Source organism: Pezoporus flaviventris, unplaced genomic scaffold, assembly GCF_033815535.1.
Source record: "Pezoporus flaviventris isolate CSIRO_AGI_PZ_B2104156 unplaced genomic scaffold, CSIRO_AGI_Pfla_v1 ptg000020l, whole genome shotgun sequence".
Classification (NCBI taxonomy): domain Eukaryota; kingdom Metazoa; phylum Chordata; class Aves; order Psittaciformes; family Psittacidae; genus Pezoporus; species Pezoporus flaviventris.
Genome location: NW_026892568.1, coordinates 1,638,399 through 1,659,015, shown reverse-complemented (window position 1 = coordinate 1,659,015; position 20,617 = coordinate 1,638,399). Strand labels below are relative to the sequence as shown.

General features: G+C 50.4%; 1 protein-coding gene across 5 annotated transcripts in view; it reads right to left on the bottom strand.

Moving 5' to 3' along the window:
- RGS9 (regulator of G protein signaling 9) overlaps positions 1-20,283 on the bottom strand; it is a 129,972-nt gene extending 109,689 nt beyond the window's left edge. For 2 of the 5 annotated variants that reach the window (XM_061455260.1, XM_061455261.1), the window contains exons 1-13: positions 20,115-20,283; positions 16,822-16,918; positions 14,542-14,592; positions 14,275-14,381; positions 13,573-13,624; positions 12,381-12,439; positions 11,940-12,016; positions 10,174-10,255; positions 9,787-9,849; positions 3,966-3,995; positions 3,346-3,407; positions 1,296-1,409; positions 250-365 (exon numbers count right to left, since the gene is read on the bottom strand). In XM_061455260.1, coding sequence (XP_061311244.1) covers positions 250-365; positions 1,296-1,409; positions 3,346-3,407; positions 3,966-3,995; positions 9,787-9,849; positions 10,174-10,255; positions 11,940-12,016; positions 12,381-12,439; positions 13,573-13,624; positions 14,275-14,381; positions 14,542-14,592; positions 16,822-16,918; positions 20,115-20,177 — 973 coding nt within the window. In that variant the 5' untranslated portion in view covers positions 20,178-20,283. The remainder of the gene's footprint in view (positions 1-249; positions 366-1,295; positions 1,410-3,345; positions 3,408-3,965; positions 3,996-9,786; positions 9,850-10,173; positions 10,256-11,939; positions 12,017-12,380; positions 12,440-13,572; positions 13,625-14,274; positions 14,382-14,541; positions 14,593-16,821; positions 16,919-20,114) is intronic. The other 3 variants (XM_061455259.1, XM_061455263.1, XM_061455262.1) reach the window with 3 other exon arrangements.
- Positions 20,284-20,617: the final 334 nt, after the last annotated feature.

The window sequence follows — 20,617 nt, the reverse complement described above, 5'->3', positions numbered from 1 at the left end:
TGTGAATTCAGCCAGTTCCAGCCTGGGAGCAGCCCCCTGCATAGGGCTGTACTTTGTGTCCTGTGCCACTAGATGGTATTGCACGCACTGGCTGCACAACCAGCGCCCCCGAAGGCACTTGACTGCTTTTACTTGTGACTTTGCGCTTGTCTCCACTCACAGCACTTGTCTCCACTCACAGCACTTGTCTCCACTCACAGCACCCACTGCACTGCTCTGCCTCAGCTGCGTGGGGACGTGCAGACCCACCGCTGAATTCCTTCTTCAGGAACAGCTGGAAGTTCTGCCGACCTTTGGGGTCCCGTATCAGCTCACTGAAATTGAAGGCCCATCGCTCCACACGCATCCTGGTGGGGATTTCCACCCTGCAAACAAAGAGCACTGCCAGGTTCATGCATCCCAGCTAACTGGCAGATTAATTAAAACCAAAGTGCCCTTTGCTGGCTTGCCAAGGGACTTCGCAGCACTCTCTGAATGCTGTAATGAGCTCCCGAAGTCAGGCCACTAAGTAAGCTGTAATTAAATAACTTGGTACACAGTGGGATGAGGATTTAATTTGGGCTTATGCTGCTCTTCCAGTGACATCCCAGCTTTGCCGGAGGTCTGATTCAGCCCCATTCTGGAAGAGGCACTGGTTGTTGCCCAAAGCTTTGCTTCTCACAAAGGCATTCTGTGAAGCTACCCTTTGGGGCTGTCTAATGGGATATTATCACTCTAACAGGATTGCTGGGCTCAAATGAGAACCATAACATGTTCTATGCTTCCAGCCCAGAGATGCCAATCTCTCATTAGCAAATATTATCTGAAGAGAAAACCAAGGGAGACCTCAGAGAGGGGATGGACTGCCAGGATGTGCCTCCAACTCTCTCCTAAGAAGCAGCCTGAGGTGTGTGCAAAGACCAAGGCCCAGCAGTTGAGCCCTGAATTGCTGCACCATTGGCAGCACCTCATTTAGCACTTAATACTAAGCCAAGTGCTACACCTTGTGTGTGACTGGTCTTATTCCATTCCTGTGCTGGTAAAAGTGGACTGTGCTCATCCAAAAGGAGGATCAGACCCTCAGCAGGGGCTGAGTGCATACTTCCATCTGTAATGTTAAGGAAGACTCCACTTGAAGAAGGTAATGCTCAAAGTTCAGCATCGAGTATTCCCAAGAGCTGGCTTTATCATTGCCAAAAGGTCAGAAAAGGAATGCTCCCCTGCTCATGATCAGAGACCAGGTATCATGATGCAATCAGTGGTTCCCCTCAGCACAGTGGTCCATGTAAACCTGGCAAAAGAATACCAATACTTACAGCTTTGCATTGAGGTCCCAGAACTCAGGGTCATCTGTTATCCAGGGGTTGCTGGGGAGACACCCAGACAGGATGGGATCATTGGAGAGGAACTGCTCCGAGTACTTCACAAGCCTGCAAGTAAACCCAACAAAACAAGTGTTCATTTGCAGGCAGAAGTGCAGCCAGCCCCATCACAACCAAATGAATAGATACCTTCAGAGGTATCTGAAGATCCTGTGCCACACATCACAGAGATGGAAGTGCCACGCAAGAGGAGAGCAAGCACTGGATTTGCTCAGGTGGGTTCTCTGCAGCCATGGGAGCTCCAGGATTGATGAGTGAATGCTGAGGGCAAATCCCAGCTTCTCTTTCTTCTGCTCACCTACAGCACAGCTCATTCGCTGCAAAACGACTCTGAGGGCTTGGCACAAAGCAGAAATGTCTCTGTCCCAGCAGGATGCAGACAAACACTTCTCCTACCTTCGAAGTTGGCCAGACTTGTAATTACAGCCCATTTCCCTGATGTGCTGGGATTTCAGCTTTCTCCTTTCTTCACTCTTGAAAAACTCATCTGGTTTCTGCATTTAAAATTCCTTCCAGGCCAAACTGCTTTCATGTGCTCAAAGCTGGAGTGCACTGTCCAAGGGCCCGCTGCTAACAGGCACCTTGGCATCCATCCTGCATTATACAGTGCTGCTGCACAAAGCACACCACAGGTTTGGCGCAGACCTGCTCGATCCTATCTTCTCACTGGAAATGCCAAGGCATTCAGCACCTGCATAATTCCCTCTAATCCATACATGCTAATCAGGCTATAAATCTAAACCTGTCAACACAGGTAACATTGCCCTGTCCTTCTAATGATGAGTGCTTTGCAGCTCCTCCTCAGTCAATGCAGTGCCCTGATGCGTGCACACTGATGCTCCTATTCTCATCAATAACAATTTGATTTGGACCCAATCCTGCAGCTGAGCTGGAGACCCAGATTTCCTGAGGATTGTTTGATGTAGGTGATAGGCGTTATCCCATCAGAGGACTAGAGCTAATAAGTGAAAAGCTCCATTGCCAAACAGTCAAGGATCATAAACTTCCTGGAAGGCAGCCAGGCATTCCCTGCTCCAGCTCACAGCTTGGAAAATTGAGGCAGGAGAGTTTGAAGTGAGCTGGGAGGCAGTGACAGACAAAATGCTGGTGCCTGACAAGTCGTGCTTCTCAGAAGGCAGCGCTGCTTCCCAGACTTCCTCCCATTTCATCCATCCATGACTATCTGCTCCCAGGGAACAGGCCTGAGCTCCCCGTTTATCTTAGATTCTATATGAGCCTGTGGGTGGCAATGACAGTGTAAACCAGACTGGTGCACAGATTGTACCTCTGGGCAACTGGCCAGCATGTAAGGCCTGCAGATAAGAAATGCCTGTAGCAAACACCCTGTGGCAAATGGCACTTTGCACTTCATTGGCTTCATCAAGAGCCTGATCAGGAAAGACTGGAGACACTGAGAACAGGGACTGCCAGTTCATTGCTTGGATGTTCATGCAGAAGCATAGGTTCCTTCATAATACAGAATAACCATCCCCAGCTTTGTTGTCTTCTGGTGAGCATCACCATGTGAGCCATAACACTCACTGGGACTGAATCCAGAGGGCTGGGGACCAGGGACAGGAGGGTCAGTGTGTCCCTGCTGGTTACTCACCCTGCATCCTCCCAGGGCAGCCTCCACACAGCTGCCTTTCCACACTGCAGAGGTCCCAAGCATGACCCAGCCCCAACCAGTGTGAACCTCTCTTGATTCAGAGAGAATCTCAACTGAGAGGCTGCTGCTGCTCTGCAGACACTCCCAGCAAAGCTCTCCTTAGCTCCAAGGGAGCCTCTTCATCCTGTCTGGGACTGGTCCCTCCTCTCCTTGTGCCTCCTGGCGCAGGCAACACAGCCCAGACAGCACAAACAACACTGTGTGAGGCCACCACATGGACTCCCCTGCCTGAGTCACCAGACAGCTTCATCTTCTCATTAGGAGATAAGTGCTGCAGACTAATTAATGTGTGGACAGAGGGAAATCAGGACTTACCCTCCAAGAGAGACGGAAGATTTCACTCTGGTCTTCATGATGGCCTGCTGATAGTACATGATCTGAGAGAGATCAGACGCATCCATGGTTAGGAGCATGGAGATGTGAAGACAAGGCTGTCTCTATCTGAACCTCAACCATGCCCTCTCCCATGTAGTGAGGCTAACTACAACGGGAACTGCTCCTTCCCTAATTACTGGACAACCAAGGAATCAGGGAATCCCTAAACTATCTCAGTAAAATGGCTGTTTTCATTGAGCTCATCGCAAATGTCAGAAAAGCATTTTGCAATGTGCAAGTAATTAAAAAGCACTCCCCATGCTATATGAAAATTGGATAATAGCTACTATTCCAGGCACCTACAATGGCTCTGGATGATTTAGCATGTAATTACCATTGATCCTTGGCTGTCTCTGTGCTGGCGCCACTGGATACATCTCCTAAGACTTCCCCACCACTAACTGTGATCGATTGGGTTTGAGCCCTGGTGTCTGTCCTTGGCTGAGCCTTCCCATCACTGCCTGCAGTGGGAGGTGCAGAGGCAGGAAACATCCTGATAGGGACCCTCTTGCACCACTGATGTGAGATGAGCACCGAGAAGTGAAAGGAGGAAAACTCACCTCTCTCCTATAGACAGCCAGGTTTTTTTTCTGCAAAAGAAACAAAAACCATTCAGTTGGGATGGGTGCCTCCACCTCCCTGTTTTCAGACACGAAGCCACTGTTGCATTGCGCCGCGCTCTCCAATTAATTCTCATTACAATTAAACTCAAAGGCAGCAGCTCAGCTAATCAGGGTCTCATCAAAGCTAAGAGCATCCACACACCGTAAATCACTCCATCAGCTGTATTTACTGTTCAGCATTGCTGCTTCCATTGCTGCCTGCATGCCTTCAATTATGGGGTTATTCTAATGGAGCTAAAAGAGATGCATTTATGAGACACAGATTAGATCATTCAATATTAGCTAAAGGAGACAGGAACCAACACATTGCAAAATATAAACAGCACAATTAAAAGCCTCAGAAGCACTGTGTGCTGTGCAGAGGGTGTTTACGTTGTGATGTGAATAACTCAGACTGTGTTACATGTCATCCGCAAATGAGCAAGCAATTGAAGGCAAGAAATTAACTGCACGGTGTTTATGCACACAGCTGCCTTTGAAGCACTGTTACTTTGTGGGAGGCAGGAGGAAAGACAGGCGAAGCCAGGGATGCTCCCAGCAAGCCTTTAAAGGCTTACAGTGTTTCAGTTCTTCATCTCCTGTTCTAGCCAGCAAGAGCTGCATCCCAGCATTATTCTATCAAGCTATTCCTGCGGCAGACATGCATCTACAGAGAGCCCTGGTGAGGGGCAGTTTGTGAGTGATGAGGGATGAAGCATCAGGTATTGAATGCCACAGGCTGCCTGCTTCTCCCTTCTCCACACCAGAGAACCTGCACCCTGAGCTGCCCCTACTTTGGGAAAGGTAAGACTCTCCCAGGGCTGCTCTGAGGGGACCCTTCATGGGGACACTGCTTCTGTATTTAACCATTGTCACCAGTCCTGCTCAGGAGGGAGAAACCCTTCTGTGGAAGAACAACCTGCACGTTTTGCTGAAGCCCAGCTGGTTTGGGAGGGCACACTCACCATTGCAGCAGCAGGAGGCAGATATGCAGCAGATCAAATCTGTACAGCACTACCATGAAGCCAGCACATCCCATCCCAACACAAACCCAGCCTGGCCACTGTAGCGCTGACAGAAATCCTCACTGTGGCATTGCAAGGACAGGAAGCTTCTTCTGCTGGGAATAGCATGACCAGCTCTGAATGACTGCAGTGCACACAGCCCCAGCAGGGACAAACAGTACCTGCAGCAGCAGTGATGCTCTGCTAGCCACACACAAGAACTGTGTGAGAAGGTAAGGGCTGACACATCAAGGGGGATAAAAGGCCCACATGATCTCTGGACACAAGGCTGAACAGCCTTCCTTGCTGGTTCAGAGGGTCCTGGGAAGACACATGGACCAAGGAACAGCTTTTCACCCTTCTCTGCTCTTAGCTGCACCCCTGCTAAGGCCAGCTTACACACAGACACTATTTCTTCCCCCCATTTCAAAAGCATCAGCATTGTTTCAGATGGATGTAGAAATGGAAGGAAAAAAAACAAAACAGACCAAAAAACACCTGCCTGTGCAGAGAAATTCACTGCATTTACTGCCCTACAAGTGTCCTCTTTAGAGAACTTAAGTTTCTGTTTCAGGCCAGCTATTTCCTGCACAATAGGAGCTCACTGTCTCCTTGGGGAACCCAAGAGATGAACCAGGCCCTATCAGATTTACAGCTGAACTGTCCCATTTGATGGAACTTCAGTGTCAATAGGGCATGTACTTTAGGAAAATCAACACATTAACATCATCAGATGGTTTTAAAAGGCCCCTCATTTCCTCCTCTGTATTTTGAAGTGGAGCCTGGGACAGGCCTGGTGCAGAGGGGTGAGGAAAGGTGGATGCTGGAATAGTGGCTTGAAGGCAGCTCTCATGGTAGTAAAGTTGTGTTATCTTCTACAGGGGCCTCAGAGCCAGGCAGCACACCACACACACGAGACAAACAGCTGGTGGGAAAGAGAAAGAGAACACAGGAAGTTAAATGTTACATAGAGCAAGAAAGGCATGAATTAAAATGCCATCACAACATGGAAATTATATGTGGGTAACTTAAAATCAAAGCTAATGCCATGTCTGCAAACAAGGAGAGATTACTTATTTTAAGCACATCCTACACCAAGGATCCCCTCCTGCCACAGCCTCAGTATAAGGTCAGCCCTCCGGATAGCTGGTCCTGGGAAACCAGGGGGCTTTGGGCTCCAGGGTGGAAGGGGATTAGAGGCTGCAGGTACTGGCTGCTCAGCCCTTTCCAGCTCCCAAATCCACAGTAACTGGGAAGCATCTCAGCAATTTCACCCTGGAGCTGCACACAGTTCATTTCCCTTTATCCCGCAGCATACCCATGACCAGTTTCCAGCTTTGTTGCTGGTACAAAGGTCCCTGAAGCCTCCCCGTGTCCTGTTGAACACTGCCAGGTGTCCCCATCATCACCATCCTCCTCCATGCCACTGACAGCAGCAATGCCCAAGAGCCCTGTGCCACCCTCCTTCATTTGGACAGAAATCACATTAGGAACAAAGGAGCAATTCCTTATGATGAGATGAATGTTGCAATGCCCTGAGCAAGTGACTTGTTGCAATTACCACGGATGAGCTCCCAGCCCTGCAGGCTGCAAATCAAATGGCAATTAGTGAAAGGCCTCGGTCTGTGTGGGGTGAGCGCTGGGTGCTGTTAAACACCCTCCTCCTGAACACACAGCAGCACTGGGACACCCTGCACAGCCCCATCGCACCCCACTGCCATCAGCTGAGTATTCCCCATGCACACAGGGCTGCAGAGTTCAGCTGGGAGCCAGCCAGGACCTGCACCAGAACTCCATTGTCTGGAGCTGATCCACATGGATGAAGCCATGAGAGCTGGGATATCTGCTGATTTCCAGCTAACCATTCAGTCCTCTGCTCTCAGTGTGGGTCCTCCTGAACACATTGTGGAGACAATGGTCATCTGGTTTGGCATTGTCTGGCCAGTTCAGTGCTTACAGAGGCCATGAGCAGCTGAACAGCTTCTGTGTGTGTGCCCAGATGGAGTGAAGAGCAAGCACAGGTCAATGTTCTCCAGAGCTTGTTTTGGACCAGGGCACTGCAAATCACACCTGCACTCCATGCACACAGCTCTGATCCTGCACACACAGACATGGACCTTTCCCTACATGCAGTCAGCTGAGAGCCCAGCAGGCCAGAGGTAAATTCCAAGTCTAGCATAAGATCATCTCAAGATGCATCTCCACTGTGCTGGTGCTTCCAGCCCAACAGCTGGAACTAAACCTGTGACAGTCCATGCGCCCAGGTTCATCCAAATTCCTGGGTTTCCCCTGTCCTGTTTCTGTGCTTCTGACCCTGCCATCTGAAAAGATGCAATACATGCAGCCGAAGTGACGCATTTACCAGGCAGCCAAATGGACAGGAACTAATGAAATGAAAGGCCAGCAATGACTATGATGCTCTGTGCCTCATTTAGTGCATTACAGTAAGCCAATTTCATTCAGCCATCCCTGAATCCAGCGCAGTGATTTTTGGCTAAGCCAAAGCACCTTCCACACAGACTCAGAAGGCAGCACAAGCTGAGTGTGTACCTGCAGGCGAGTCAGTGGGCTCTGGCAGTTGCCTGGTAACTCTCTAAGCAGTGAGGCTCGATCATGAGCCTGAGACCTGGGTAACGAAAGGCTAAAGCATCCCTTAATTACCTGTTCCATGGCCGGCTACTTCTGCCTTACTCCTCCTGCCCAACTACAGCTCCTAACTCATTATAACCACGAGGGATGCCCATGGGTCAGTGAAAAGAGCCCCTTCAAAAGAGTGTGAGTGCCTGTTTATCCCCAGAGGATTCTATCAATTAGGGAGGGAGCAGCCCACCAAAGGGTCTGAGGCAAGTGAAGGAGATGCTCATGCCAATAGCAGCTTCACAGAAGTCATTCTGATGTCAGGAATTCATTATCACCAGGAATTCTTTCTTTCTCAGCTGCCAAGATAGAACACAATTAATTGGCCAACAAAATGAAGCTGGATTGAGCAGGAACAGAGACTCAAATCAAATGGATTCATGCACTTTATGCTCTCATCTTTTCACCTATGTCAGAGCCAGCGACAGGGTCCACAGGAAACATCAATAAACTCTGCACTGCCTTCAGCAGGGGTAAAATATGGCCAGCATGGCACAGTGCAGCTCAGCATCTACCCGAGGAGCTTGGGCTGTCCCCTCTGCTCCCCAAAGGCTGTTGAGCCACAGGGGTTTGTGAGAGCAGCTGGTCCAAAGCTGTCTCTATGTGAGCTTCTGGCTGCCTTGTGTATGGCAGTTGCTCTTTCAAAAGCAGAAAGATGAGCAAGAAGAAACTAGAAACTTCCCCGTTCTGCTCAGAGACCAGCTGAAAGGCAGTGAAGTCTTCCTGAGCCTGTGTCCTTTGAATTATGGAATCAACCAGGTCGGAAAAGCCCTTTAAGCTCATCCAGTCCAACTGTTCCCCACCACTGCCAAGGCCACCACTACCAAATGGCACTGAGGCCTCGTCTCCACTGTGTGTGAACACTTGCAGGGACGGTGACTGCAGCCCTGCCCTGGGCAGCCTGTTCCAATGCCTGAGCACCCTTTGGGGAAGGAATTGTTCCTCAGCTCCATCTAAACCTGCCCTGGTGCAGCTTGAGGCCGTTTCCTCTTGTCCTGTCACTTGTTGCTTGGCTCATGCTCTTCTCGGAGTCTCTATTGACAGAAGGAACTGATTCACGTGCAGGGTGGGAACAGCACAGACATCCCTCAGCTCACTTCCCCTGTGCCACCAAGCAGCTGGCTTGGAGCTCTCAGACCATTTGCAAACCTAAACCCTCCTTCCGTGTGAGCTGCAGAACTGTGGGCGAGACGCTGGCTGCTCCTGCTGCATCCCTCTCCCTTCCCACCACTCCTTTCCTCTGACAAATAAAGGGCTTTCAGCAGCCGCTACTTATAGCGAGGAAAAACAAAATCCACCCCAAGCCTACACTTTGCTCATTTCCAGTCTCTATAGCAACAGGACACACTTGGCCAAAGCAATTACCCTGCCTCTGGCTGCTGGGATGTTTAAAGGCTGTTAGGAAAATGAGTTGTGGGAATCCAGTGAGTGTGATCAGAGCCACATTTGCATTTCATTGCTGAGAGAGGCTTTGACTGCGCTGCCAAATGAACACCATTAAGGGCACAAATACGGGATCACTTAAGAGGACTGATGGAGAAAGAGAAGAGCAGCTCAAGCTCCTCATCCACCACCTGCATTTGTCTTGTTGGGGACTCTGAACCAGTTACAACGCCAGTTCATCAATCCTGTTTGTGCTCTCACTAAACAATATGCATTTTTAGGCAGTGTCTGTGTCTCCTACCCGCCACCCCAACTTCTCCGTCTTTCTTCCACTCATCACCCTTTCTGGAGGTATTCTGTCCCTTTATTTAAACCTGATCTTCTCACTGATCCTTTACACCCCACACAGCTCATCCAGCACTAATAAAGAGGCAGCCACGAGCATCTGGAGACAGAGGGTTCCTGAATTCAGTTTCAGCAGCACAGAAAACACATCCCATAGCTAAGCTCTCACACCAAGTGGTGTGGCAAGAGAGCTGACAAAGTATTTTCAAGCCTAAGGGAGCTGCCAAAGCCTATTTTGAGGGCCCCACACCCTGGACAATGAGACGGCTCCAACCTCTGGCCTGTTGGGCTGTCACAGCAGAGCTGACTCACCCAGCCTGCAGGGCCCAAAAACACAATCACAGGGATGCTGTCTGGGTCCTGCCAAGTCCATAGGTGTGAAAACCAAAGTCTTGCCTCACCTGGTTTACCTTGTTTTCATTGGGATCTGTCACACGGTCTAATCCATACTCCAGGACATCCAGCATGCCGGGCTGTTGTGGATGAGAACACCAATGGCTTTGTAAGTCATTTGTGTTGAGGTCTGTGGTTGACACAAATGCATGAGGAGACCCCTGAGCCCCAAAGGGCTCTGCTGACAGCAGCTCCTGGCCACTAGCAGTGTCCATGGAGGGGCTCTGCACCCTGAATCTGGGAATGCTCCCCTCCTGGAGCTGCACCTTAGAGAGCAAGCAAGGAGGAAGGTGGCGTGGACTCGGGCAGGCCTGGGCTGAACCCATGGCCATACCCTTAGCTTGTCCCCAGTGGCTGCAGGAGGGAATCAGCAAGGCACCAAAGCACCATCACGCTCTACTTACAGGAGTTCGGTTCACAAGCCAGTAGGCTCTCTCCTGGCAGTCCAGGGCGTATCTGTCCACCTTCTTCCGCTCCTTCCCTGCCCTGCAAAGCCAAGAACAGGATTTACTCTATAGGAATGCATTGATTTTGCTCTCTTAAAATGAGTGGGATGAGAAAGGAGCAAAACCTCCACTGTCCCCTACCCTCCCCTGACTACGCAATGCTACAATGCAGCCTCCTGAGCACCTCCTACCCCAGCTCATTCTGGAGTGCAGATCATGCTGCTCACATGGCCACACATGACTACAGCTTTTGGGAAGCCATCATCTTGCTGAGCTCAGCTGGGAGCCCACACATCCTCTTTGGATTAAACAGACCGCCCTTGGGTAGCCTTATGCTAACAACCCGCTACTTGCGGTCAGCCTTGCTGCCTCATGTTTATCCATGCCCGATGTCCCTGGGCAGTATCTGATGGCTGCCATGCAGGGATGCATCCCAGACATGTCTCATCCCTGTAAAGGGGGCCATTTCTCACAGGAATTATTTGGAAATGGTACCAAGCAGTGTTCCCAGGCACTAAAACCCAAATCACCTCCTCTATTAAACACAAGAGGCACTAAGCATGGTTTGGGTTTGCACCAACTAATTCTTTCCCAGAAAAGTCCTGGGCACGATTTGGGATTTCACATGGGCAAAGGAGGATTCCCAAAAGGCTGTTTGCATGTGGCAAGCCCGCTGTGGTTAGCAGGGTGGATTCAGGCTGCTCTGCATCAGTCTGCCCCAGCATCACCATCCAACAGCCTCAGACATGTTTCCTCTGCCTGTTCAGTGTCAGTATCTAACTTTAAAAGTGCATTTGGCATCTCTTAGCCCGAGCCTGACCTCAGTTTACAAGGACAACAGTTTGGTGTCTAATGAGACAGCTATCTGATGAGCTGTATTCGGAGGACTTGGCTCCCATCCCAGCAGAAACAGTGCCGAGCAGCAGAGGCAGCGCTGCCATGCAGGGAGGTAAAACAAGGTGAAAGGAGCCTACAGCAGTAGGAAAGGTGCTGTCTCCAAAGGAGTAATCCCCATCTCATGTTCACTGACTCTGCCGGGAATGCGAAGGATTCAGCTTCTAAAATCAAGTCATTTTGGCTGGTACCCAAGCCTGCATCAGAGTCTTCTCCATAAATCCCTGCTGGGAACGTTCACTGCTTCTTGGTTCAGGCCATTCACTTCAGCTGTGACATGCAAGCAATGACTGAACCAGGAACAGCTCCTGAGCCCAGTGGCCTGATTCACACACGCTCAGGGACAGCCGCAAGCTAAAAGAAGCCGTCTCTAGCAAGGGCTCAAACGCTGCAGCATCAGACCCTGGCTTCTTCACATTAGATGCAAAGTCTAAAACTCCCCTTGCACACTTGCAAAAGCCATTTGCAAAGAGGCACAAGCATGTGTCACAGGGAAGGACCCACCTCTGCCCATGCTCTCACAACCACATTGATTCCATGGCTTTGGTGGGCAGGGAGAGAAACAGGGGTGCAGAGAATGAAGCTTTGCAAGTGGGCACCCAGTTCTTCACTCACAGAGTGTGAGGTGAATAAAGCTTCTATGTTACACAAGGAACCCCAGGCTGACATAAAGGCAGGTTTATTTTACAGTCCTGAGGGGCACTTGCAGGTTGTTTTAAAGCTGCAGTTGATGCTTTCAGACTGCAATTTATCTGTGTACTGAGACAGGGAAGCTCTGCTGCCTCACACCCTCCCCAGTGATGCAAACAAGGGAACCCAAGTCAACTCACTTATACTGCTCCTTGGCCTGCATGATGACAAAATCCCACTTGTAGTTTATTTTCTGGTTGAGCATGTTGTAATGTTCCTGGAATAAAAACAAAGCAGCAGTGAGTGTGATAATTGTGCACCAGGAGCTCCATGGAGGGATTTTCTTGACTCCATCGCTCAGCTAGGCCAGGCTGGCGGCTGAGCCAAGAAATCCGGATTGTTCTGCATGGAATTACATGAGTTGCAACAGTTCAGGAATACCACTGCAAAGAGCCATTACCCTGATGCAATCACTATCGATTCAGAATGTTTTCCTGTGCCGGTTACATTTTCCCTTCCAAGATTTTGGCTTTTGGCACTGCTGGAGAAACCCCTCGTGCGACTGAGGAGGTGATTTTTTGCTGTGCTCCGTTCGTTGCAACGGAGGGGCTTGCAATGGAACAAGTGCAACTTGTCCTCACCTTTTCATATTCTTCTAGAACACCTTTCCTCTTAATGTTCTTCTTTGCCAGGTAAATTGCTGTGGAGGGAGAAGCAATAAGCAGTCAGTTAGAGCATCAAGTCCAAGAATAAGGAATTTACCCCCATGACAAACACAGGAATCTTTGTCTGTTACAGAACCTTCCCAGGCAGGAGCTCCGAGCTCACAAAAGCTCCCTGAAGAAAAATTAACTTGCTTTCATAGAATCATGGAATGGTTTGGGTTGGAAGGGACCTTAAAGCTCATCCAGTTCCAACCTCCTGCCACAGACAGGGACACCTTTCACTAGAGCAGCTTGCTCCAAGCCCCATCCAACCTGGCCTTGAACACTGCCAGGGATGGGGCATCACTTTGTCACTGCTGCTTCAGGAGGCAGTGACACAGAATGGGCTGTGTGTGCCTCTGCCAGCATCACGCCTCCTTTAGGAACTCAGGTCTCACAGGTCAAAAGATACTGGACCAAATGTTTAAATGCTGACGTTCTTCACAGTTTGGCATCCAAGTTCTCCCAATACCAGCCAGTGTTTTGCTCCAAGTTCTATTAAAAGCATCCCAAATTAAACCAGGCTTTTCTATTTCCCTAGAAGATCTACAGCATATGTAGATAAAAGCAACAGAGGACAGCCCTGGTACAAGTGAATCAGTCTGTGAGCTGCACAGCCCGCACGAGCAAACCAAGTTTCATGACCAGACCTCTAATAAAAAGCATTATAAAGGCAACAAGCAACTGATATGGAAAATGCCATCAGGAGATACTGGAAGCCACTGAGCACTATATAAAGAAAGAACCATCTCTGAAGGCAGGACTTGATCCAAATCGACAGGAAGTCTTGGGCTCAGATCCAGGAATACACTTAACTACTCAGGAAATCTAACCTTGTGTTTAAAGTCTCCTCTGCCCAGCAGAGTATTTCAGACGGGTTCCAGTCTGATGGAGCTCAGTGGAACGTAAGAGAAGCTTAAGCATTTTCTCTCATCAAGGCCACCCAAGGTGGTCACATCCAGAGTGTTCCCTCAATTCAAAGTACTGGGAATCACTCATGAAAGAGTACGAAAGAAAATACAAGGGAAGGGCATAGCACATAGACATACAGCACAAAGGTGAACAGCAAACACAGTGGAGGGCTGTGTGCTTGCACTACACCTCCTAACCACGCAGTGCTGTCACTTACCATAGTCTGTGTCATCTGCAGGCCACTTCTGTGCAGGCCAGAAATAAGGGGTCTGCAGGAAAACAAGGCTTTCATTAGCAGCCTGGAACTCACACAACACCGAGGGAGAGGACAGCTCTCCTCTGCTGCACTCAGAGCTTCAGCTCCACCGCTGCGTGTCAGCTCACAGTGGTACCAGACACAGCAGAACTGAGCCCAGCAGACTGCCAATGTCAACCCATTCCTCTTCTGCAACAGGTTCACGTGGCCAAGCTCCTGCTGCTGCCTGAGCACTGAGATGCTGGAGCCTGATTTGGCACCATGTGGGAACCAGACTCCTCATTCAAAGCACCAAGGGTACCCTAATTTCCCATCATAGTGGGAACAGTCCAACCATGAACACTGATAACATCCTGTTGTTACTGTGCTTTCTGTCTATTCATCATTCAGTCTCCCCAGATCATTCTGTTTTCAACCAGGAAATCCATTTGCTACTTTAAGACCTGGAAGGGAACACACACTTGGAAGAAAGCAGAGATATTCTGAAGTAGAACAAATACACCGATTTAGTTAAAGGAACTATCGAGAGTTTCCCTATAACCATAATCTGACATATGGAACTGGCCTGAGGCTGCTCTGTGGATCCCTTCCTCCTGCACACCGGACGAGCATGGCTACACAGCATGGCCCCAGGACTAAGACTTTACAGAAGATGCAACTCACTTGAAACCTGTAGAGGCTTCCATCTGTCTTAAGAGTGAGGTTCTTTGGCTCCTGAAGAGGGTAGATGTATCCATATTTGACAAACAGGTCCCCCAGGTGGAGCGCCTCTGCAAAGGGAGAAGGCAGATGTTTGGACTGCACAGGGACACTGCACCGGAACCTAAAAGTGAGCTGCTACTGGGGAGGGGGGAATTCATTGAGAGGTTTTGTCTATGGAGACCTTCAAGTTTTAGAGCTCCAAGCCTCAAGTTTTACATTTCTACCCACCTTCCTGAGTGACCTGCAGGCGCTGCAGAATCCACTGCAATATGTCATTACCTGCAAAGCAAAGAACATGTCAGCTCCTTGAAATCATGAGTGAAACGAGCCCTCTCCAGTCCTCACCTCTCCCTGTGCTCTGGGTCCCACTGACCCCTTCTTGCAGACACGCTTTCAAATGCACCATGGAAGAGAAGTGATAAAGAGCAGATAAAGAGCAGAGATAAAACGCGCTGCTCTCCCTGGCCCTGCTGCCACCCAGGCTTTCTCCTGACCAAGGCATCAGTCCCTGGGAGAAGAAGCCTGAGGCAGGCAGTGAGCTGAGGATGAGTGTGCAGAAGCACATTGTGGCCTGAGCACCAACACTTAACCCTTCAGCACTGGCTTAGAAAGCAACAGCTTCTGCACCCAAGGAAGGTGAAATGCCCCTTGTTTGAAAGATTCACTGCAGTGTCTCCAGATTCACAGAGCATGGTCCTGTCTTACTCTGAATAAGAGAACAGTGACAGGTCCTGGGGAATCCTTTAAGGGACATGACTTTCAGAGCAGAAGGGATGTCCAAGTCTCAGATCCAAGTTGCAGTGGTAAAAGGACATAGCAAAGATTTCTCCATTCACACTTTCCCAGTTCTTTTGCTGCAGTGTGACCAGTCAGACCCAAGCCTCCAGCACCCTCCTTCCATTTAAACAGCGCAGAAGTGCACTATTCCCTGATCAGTTATTGGCCTTTTCCTCCAAACATCCTCCAGGATTGCAGACCGAGGTGCTGGCCTTTCTTGACATTGACTTAACTTTCTAATAGGGGCTCAGGGCTCTTATCCTGCCGCCTGCTTCCTGAAATAGATGAAATTAAAGGATTATCTCATCCCTCATTTCTAGACAGTGCTCTCTGCAAGCACTTTCCCCTAAAGGCGCACATTTAACTCGGTCTTTTCTGTTGTGAGCCATTTCCCTGCCCTGAATTTAACCACTTGGCAGGAAGAGACAAACTCTCTTCAGTGGGTCTGTGTCCACTGCTCTGATGTCTTCACCACCCCCTCACTAAACATGAGTCACTGTTTTGCAACACCCAGAGGCCAATATATACATATATATATATATGTTATAGATATATATATATATACACACAGCTTGAACAGCACTAAAAATATCATCATTTAGAGTGATAAGCACCATGCCAAGAGACTGGAACTCCCTTGTCTATGAGAAGTTGACTGCAATTCAGGAGTTATGCAAGAAGGAACTTGCAGCAATTCTGGTTGAGCGGACAGCACACAAAGAGGATGAGCATCAACAGGCACCCTCCCTCTACATCATCCAGCCATGGACTTTCGGGAAGTGGTGTTTTACACTGGTCAGACATCAGGAGAACTGCTTGTTCCCTGCTCTTATTCGAGGTGGCACATCATCTTCAGTGCAGAAGAAGCTTCTCTGCAGTGCTGCCTTAACTATTCACTGACAGCCAGGGATAATAGAATCTATTTGGCCAAGTTGTATCCGGAGTCACCTGGACCAAAATCACTGCTTTCAGGGAGAGATTTTGTCCTTTGTGTTCTAAAGGGCTGCAGAAAGACCAGAGTAAAAGGAAGGAACTTTGCTACAGCATCTCTGAGTATCTACAGTGAAGGATCCCTCACAAGGGCTGGAGAACAGGGAAGCAGAGGCAGCGATAATGCCCTGTGAAAGGAGGCTGTGCTAAGAGCTGTTGTAATGCCATACGTGACGCAGCACAGCTCCCTGCCTGCCTGAAGGAGGAAGAGCTGTCATTTACAGGCAGAAAAGTGGGCTGAGTATTTTGTTCTTTGCCTGTGTACTGAAGGAGAACTATTATTAGCAGAAAACTTTACAGGGGAGACTAATTGTTTATTGCTCCTTCCTGAAGCACCCTCTTTCAGCCTGACTCCAGGCCGCCTGTTTTAGTTAGATCTTCATATTTATCCTGATTTGTGATTCAGCCTCACTGGGAATATGACAGGTCTGGAGGCTGAAGCACCTACTCACCTCTGTACTAAACAAAAGCAAGGTCACTTGAGTTAAACTCACATGAGACAGCTAAGAGGGTACATTATCACTCTTTGTGTGTCTCTGATTCAAAGAGCTAGGAGTGAGATGAGACAGGAGTGAGAATGAGATAAAGGGAGCAGGCATGGCTCAAAGGATGTACAGCAAGTATTTACTGGGCTATAACCAGTATGCATCCAGGCAGTGGTAACCCTGGAGTGGTCACAGGGTCCTCACACAGCCTTTCTTTGATGGACTTCCTGGTCCTTTCCCCTGGTGCAGCTCTTACCTGCCACAGCATGTGGGATGTCGATGACCATCACCTTCTGCATCTGCGTCTTGATGCCTGTGCCTGGATTCTGCATCTCCATCATAAGAGCTTCAATCTGCAAAGCAGGAAGCAGATGGGATGTATTACAGAAGGCCCAGGACCACCCCAGCTCTGGGCAGCACCCCAGAGTAATGTGCAGTGGTGTTATACAGAAACAGATGCAAGGGCCACAGTGTTCTCCGAACCTCCTCTTGCCATTAGAGGTGCCACCTCCAAACCCTGCCAGCTCTCACGCTGACTCACAGTGCCATTTCCCCCTCCTACAGGGGACACAAGCACAGGTTTAGCAGATGAGGGACAGGATATAACCACTCCATGAGAGCTGAGCTATGAGAAAGGAACCTCTGCTACCCATAAACGTTCTTCTCTGGTGCAGAGGGCTGTTTGCTGGGGCACTAAGGAAGAAGAAATCAAGCTGTGCTTCTATTGCACAAATACCCCACCTGTGCACTTGTAGACACTGCACCATGCACCAAGAACACACGCAGTACGCCTCAGCCCTGACTGTGGGCAGCAAAGCTCAGCCCCTCTGGGACAGGGCAGAGAAACACTATTTGGAGCAACTCCTCCCCCTGTCTGGCAGCATCCTCCATCCCATCAGGAAGCCCTGAGGGATGCTGATGACTTGTTTTTAACAGATCATGTTATGAAGGATGAGTCCCACCCTCAGGGTGAGAATTCTTCTATTTCTGGTTCCAAATTACCTTTTATTTCTAAATATGAAGGTTTTCAAAGGTATTTTCCTCCTCTTACATTTGACTTCATACTGGCAGCATCCCAAAGGCACAGCAGCCTCCTGCTTGCACTTGGGATGCTCCACTATGACAGCTGGAGTTGGAATATGCTCCTCAGCTCCTCATTTTAGATGACCTGGCTTTGTGGATGATGCTCTTTTTGTCTTCTGCTATTATTTGATACTAAATCAAAGCCAGTTCAACAGGACCAATTCTGTTTCTCTGCACATTCATTTGGGGCCAGGCTGTAGATTTTAACAAGGATTAGAGGATTTAACGAGGGCGACTTGCTGACACTCACACATAATGGAGGGTATTGTCTTCACAGGCACCACAGTGACTTCGAGCCCAAGTCTTGCCAAGCTCAGTGAGGATTTAAGCCTGTAGTGACAGGATGCGCTCTGGGCTTGACAGTAAAGATTGATTTTCAGCTGGTTTTAAAGTCTGTGTCACACTAATGCTGAAACAGAGAAGCCTGGTGAGACTGAAGCCAGGCTGGAGAAGCCCCCAGCCACGCTGCAGACCCCACTGGTCCCTGCCCAGTTGCGGTGCTGCCATCAGTGACCAGTGTAAGGAGGATGCAGAGGAAAAAGGCAAGTGGCATCCATCAGCCCTACTCACGAGCTATGAGTCATGTGCAGCCCTTGGAGCACAGTGAGGAAAAGCACACAGATTGTACTGAAACAGAGCCACTGGGGAGCACAGCCCTGCTCCACCAGCTGATGCCCAACAGGCCGGATCCTGGCTGCTGAGGCAGACACCAGCACCAAGAGGTTGGGCTGATTTGAGCTCTGCCAGCACCTGGCCACGTGCATACAACCCAAATGGATTTCAGAGGCTTCCTCCCTGCTTCAACAGGCTTCTGTGCCAATGTTCTTCCTACCAAGACAGTTTAGGAGAGGAGAAAAACAGAGTAAACCAACCTAAGTGTTAGTTATGAGTATATCATGGACTAGAAGGCATTGCTGGGCCTTAGAGGGGGTTCTCTGATCCCCTCATGGGTCAGCCATGAAGCTCTGCATCCAGCCCATGCCATGCAGAGCGGCCTCACAGCACATACCCAGCACTGCTCATCATTCCTAAAGCAAACCCCTTTCCTGTCCCCACATCTGGAGAGGCAGCACAAGGAGACAGCACAGCAGGAATCCCTCTGTGTACTGGAGCCAACCCATGGCTACGGCGACGGGCCAGCTGCTGGCAAAGCTGGAGCACAGCCTTCAGCAGCTAAGAAAGCTTCTCTCTAGGATATTAGCTCCTCGTGGATCTAAGGTGCTCACTGGATGCATGCTGAGCATCCTCAGCTCCCTCCATAGGCAACCAGCAAAGATGCTCTGTATTTTAGGATGTGGTTGTCCATGCTGCCACGGAACAGGAGATCCATACGCAGCTTCCCTAAGGTCTGGAAAACCAGAGGAGGAATGAAAGCAGAGATGAGAGCTAAAACCTTCCTGCGGCCAGCCCAGAGCTTCCCTTCCCAGCGCTAACAACAGTCTGAGGACCAGGACGACCCAAGCCTCTCGCTGCTCACACTGTGAGCGGTGCATGCTCCCTAGGAGGAATTCCCCGTGTCTTAACAGCTCTTCCCACCTGAGGAACTCAGGAGCGCATTGCAAAGACTGCAACAACTGCTGCTGGGGTTGTTTCCCAAAGCATACAGCACCTTCAAAGACACAGCACCGAAGAAAACACCTCCTTTACCTCCCCTCCCATGAAGAGTACCCTGCTTGTATCGCTAGGATCATGCCTTAGCACCGAAGAGCCTGAACCTTCCCCATTGGCTCATGGGCGCTGCAGAAGAGGCAGCTACAACTCCAACAGCAACTGGCTGTCCTTGTCACTGGAAATTCAGTTAATTCCACTGAGCAGGATAAGCCACAGGCAGGAGGTGGGTGGAAGGGAAGCTCAGCACTGCTGATACCGGTTGTACTAAAACTGGCTTCGCTTTTGAATGAACCCTATGGAAAAACACCAACTGCTTTACAAATTACACACCCGAGCCCAGAGCGTGGGCAAACACCAGCCCACTCCTTCCAGTGCTTCTGAAAAAGTGGGAAATGATTTGGCCATGATACAGCCCAAAAAGCGGATGCACATCAGCTGCAAGCCTCGGGAATGCTGGACCAAGCCGAGGGGCCCTGCGTTGCAGATGATGGGGTTTCCCCTGGGAAATAATGCAGTTTTGAGGGTCTTTGGGAGAGGGGGAAAAGGATGGGAGAAGGAGGAAATGTATCAGGAGAATAACTCAGCCGAGGCTAAGCCACAAAAATTACGGGTTTATTTCCTCCAGTTCACACCTTGCCCCCCAGACCCCGGCCTGAACCCCGGAGCCACAGGGCTCTGCAACAGGTCGTGTCCTCAGAGCCCCGGGGCCGGTGCTGTCCCCTCGCACATCCACCGGGGCCGCGGGGAGCCGTGCCCAGGCGGGGCGCTGTGAACACCGGGTCTCCGCGGCCCGGAGCAGCGGGCACCGCATGGCCCCGCCCGGATGCAGCCCCCGAGGTGCTGCCCAGCCCTCACCTTTTTCAGGAAGGCCATCCTCGGCCGGTGGCGCTGCCCCTGGTCCAGCCGGGTGACGGTCATGGCGCCGGAGCGGGCCCGGGCAACGGCGGCCCCGGTCAGGTTCACCTGCCTGCGGACACCCGCCACCCGCCACCGTCGGCTCCCCCGGTCAGGGGCGGTGCCAACGCTGCGCGCTGCAGCCAATCAGCACCCGCCGCCACACGCTCATTTGCATGAAGGCGTAGGGCGGAGCGGGAGGCGATCTGGGCGCTAGGGGGAGCCCGCTCGGAGGGGCGGGGCCTGGGGCGGGGCCTGGGGCGGGGCCAGGGGCGGGGCCTGGGGCGGGGCCAGGGCAGGCGGGGCAGGAGGGGACTGGGAATTGGAATGGGAACCGAGGTGAGGAGCCGGTGACGGGGCTGATGGAGCTGTAAAGTCGCTCTGGAAGGTGCTGGGAGCCTGCAGCTACGCGGGTGAGCCAGCCTTACTAGTGACACTGGATACGGCCCTTACAAAAGGTGGTG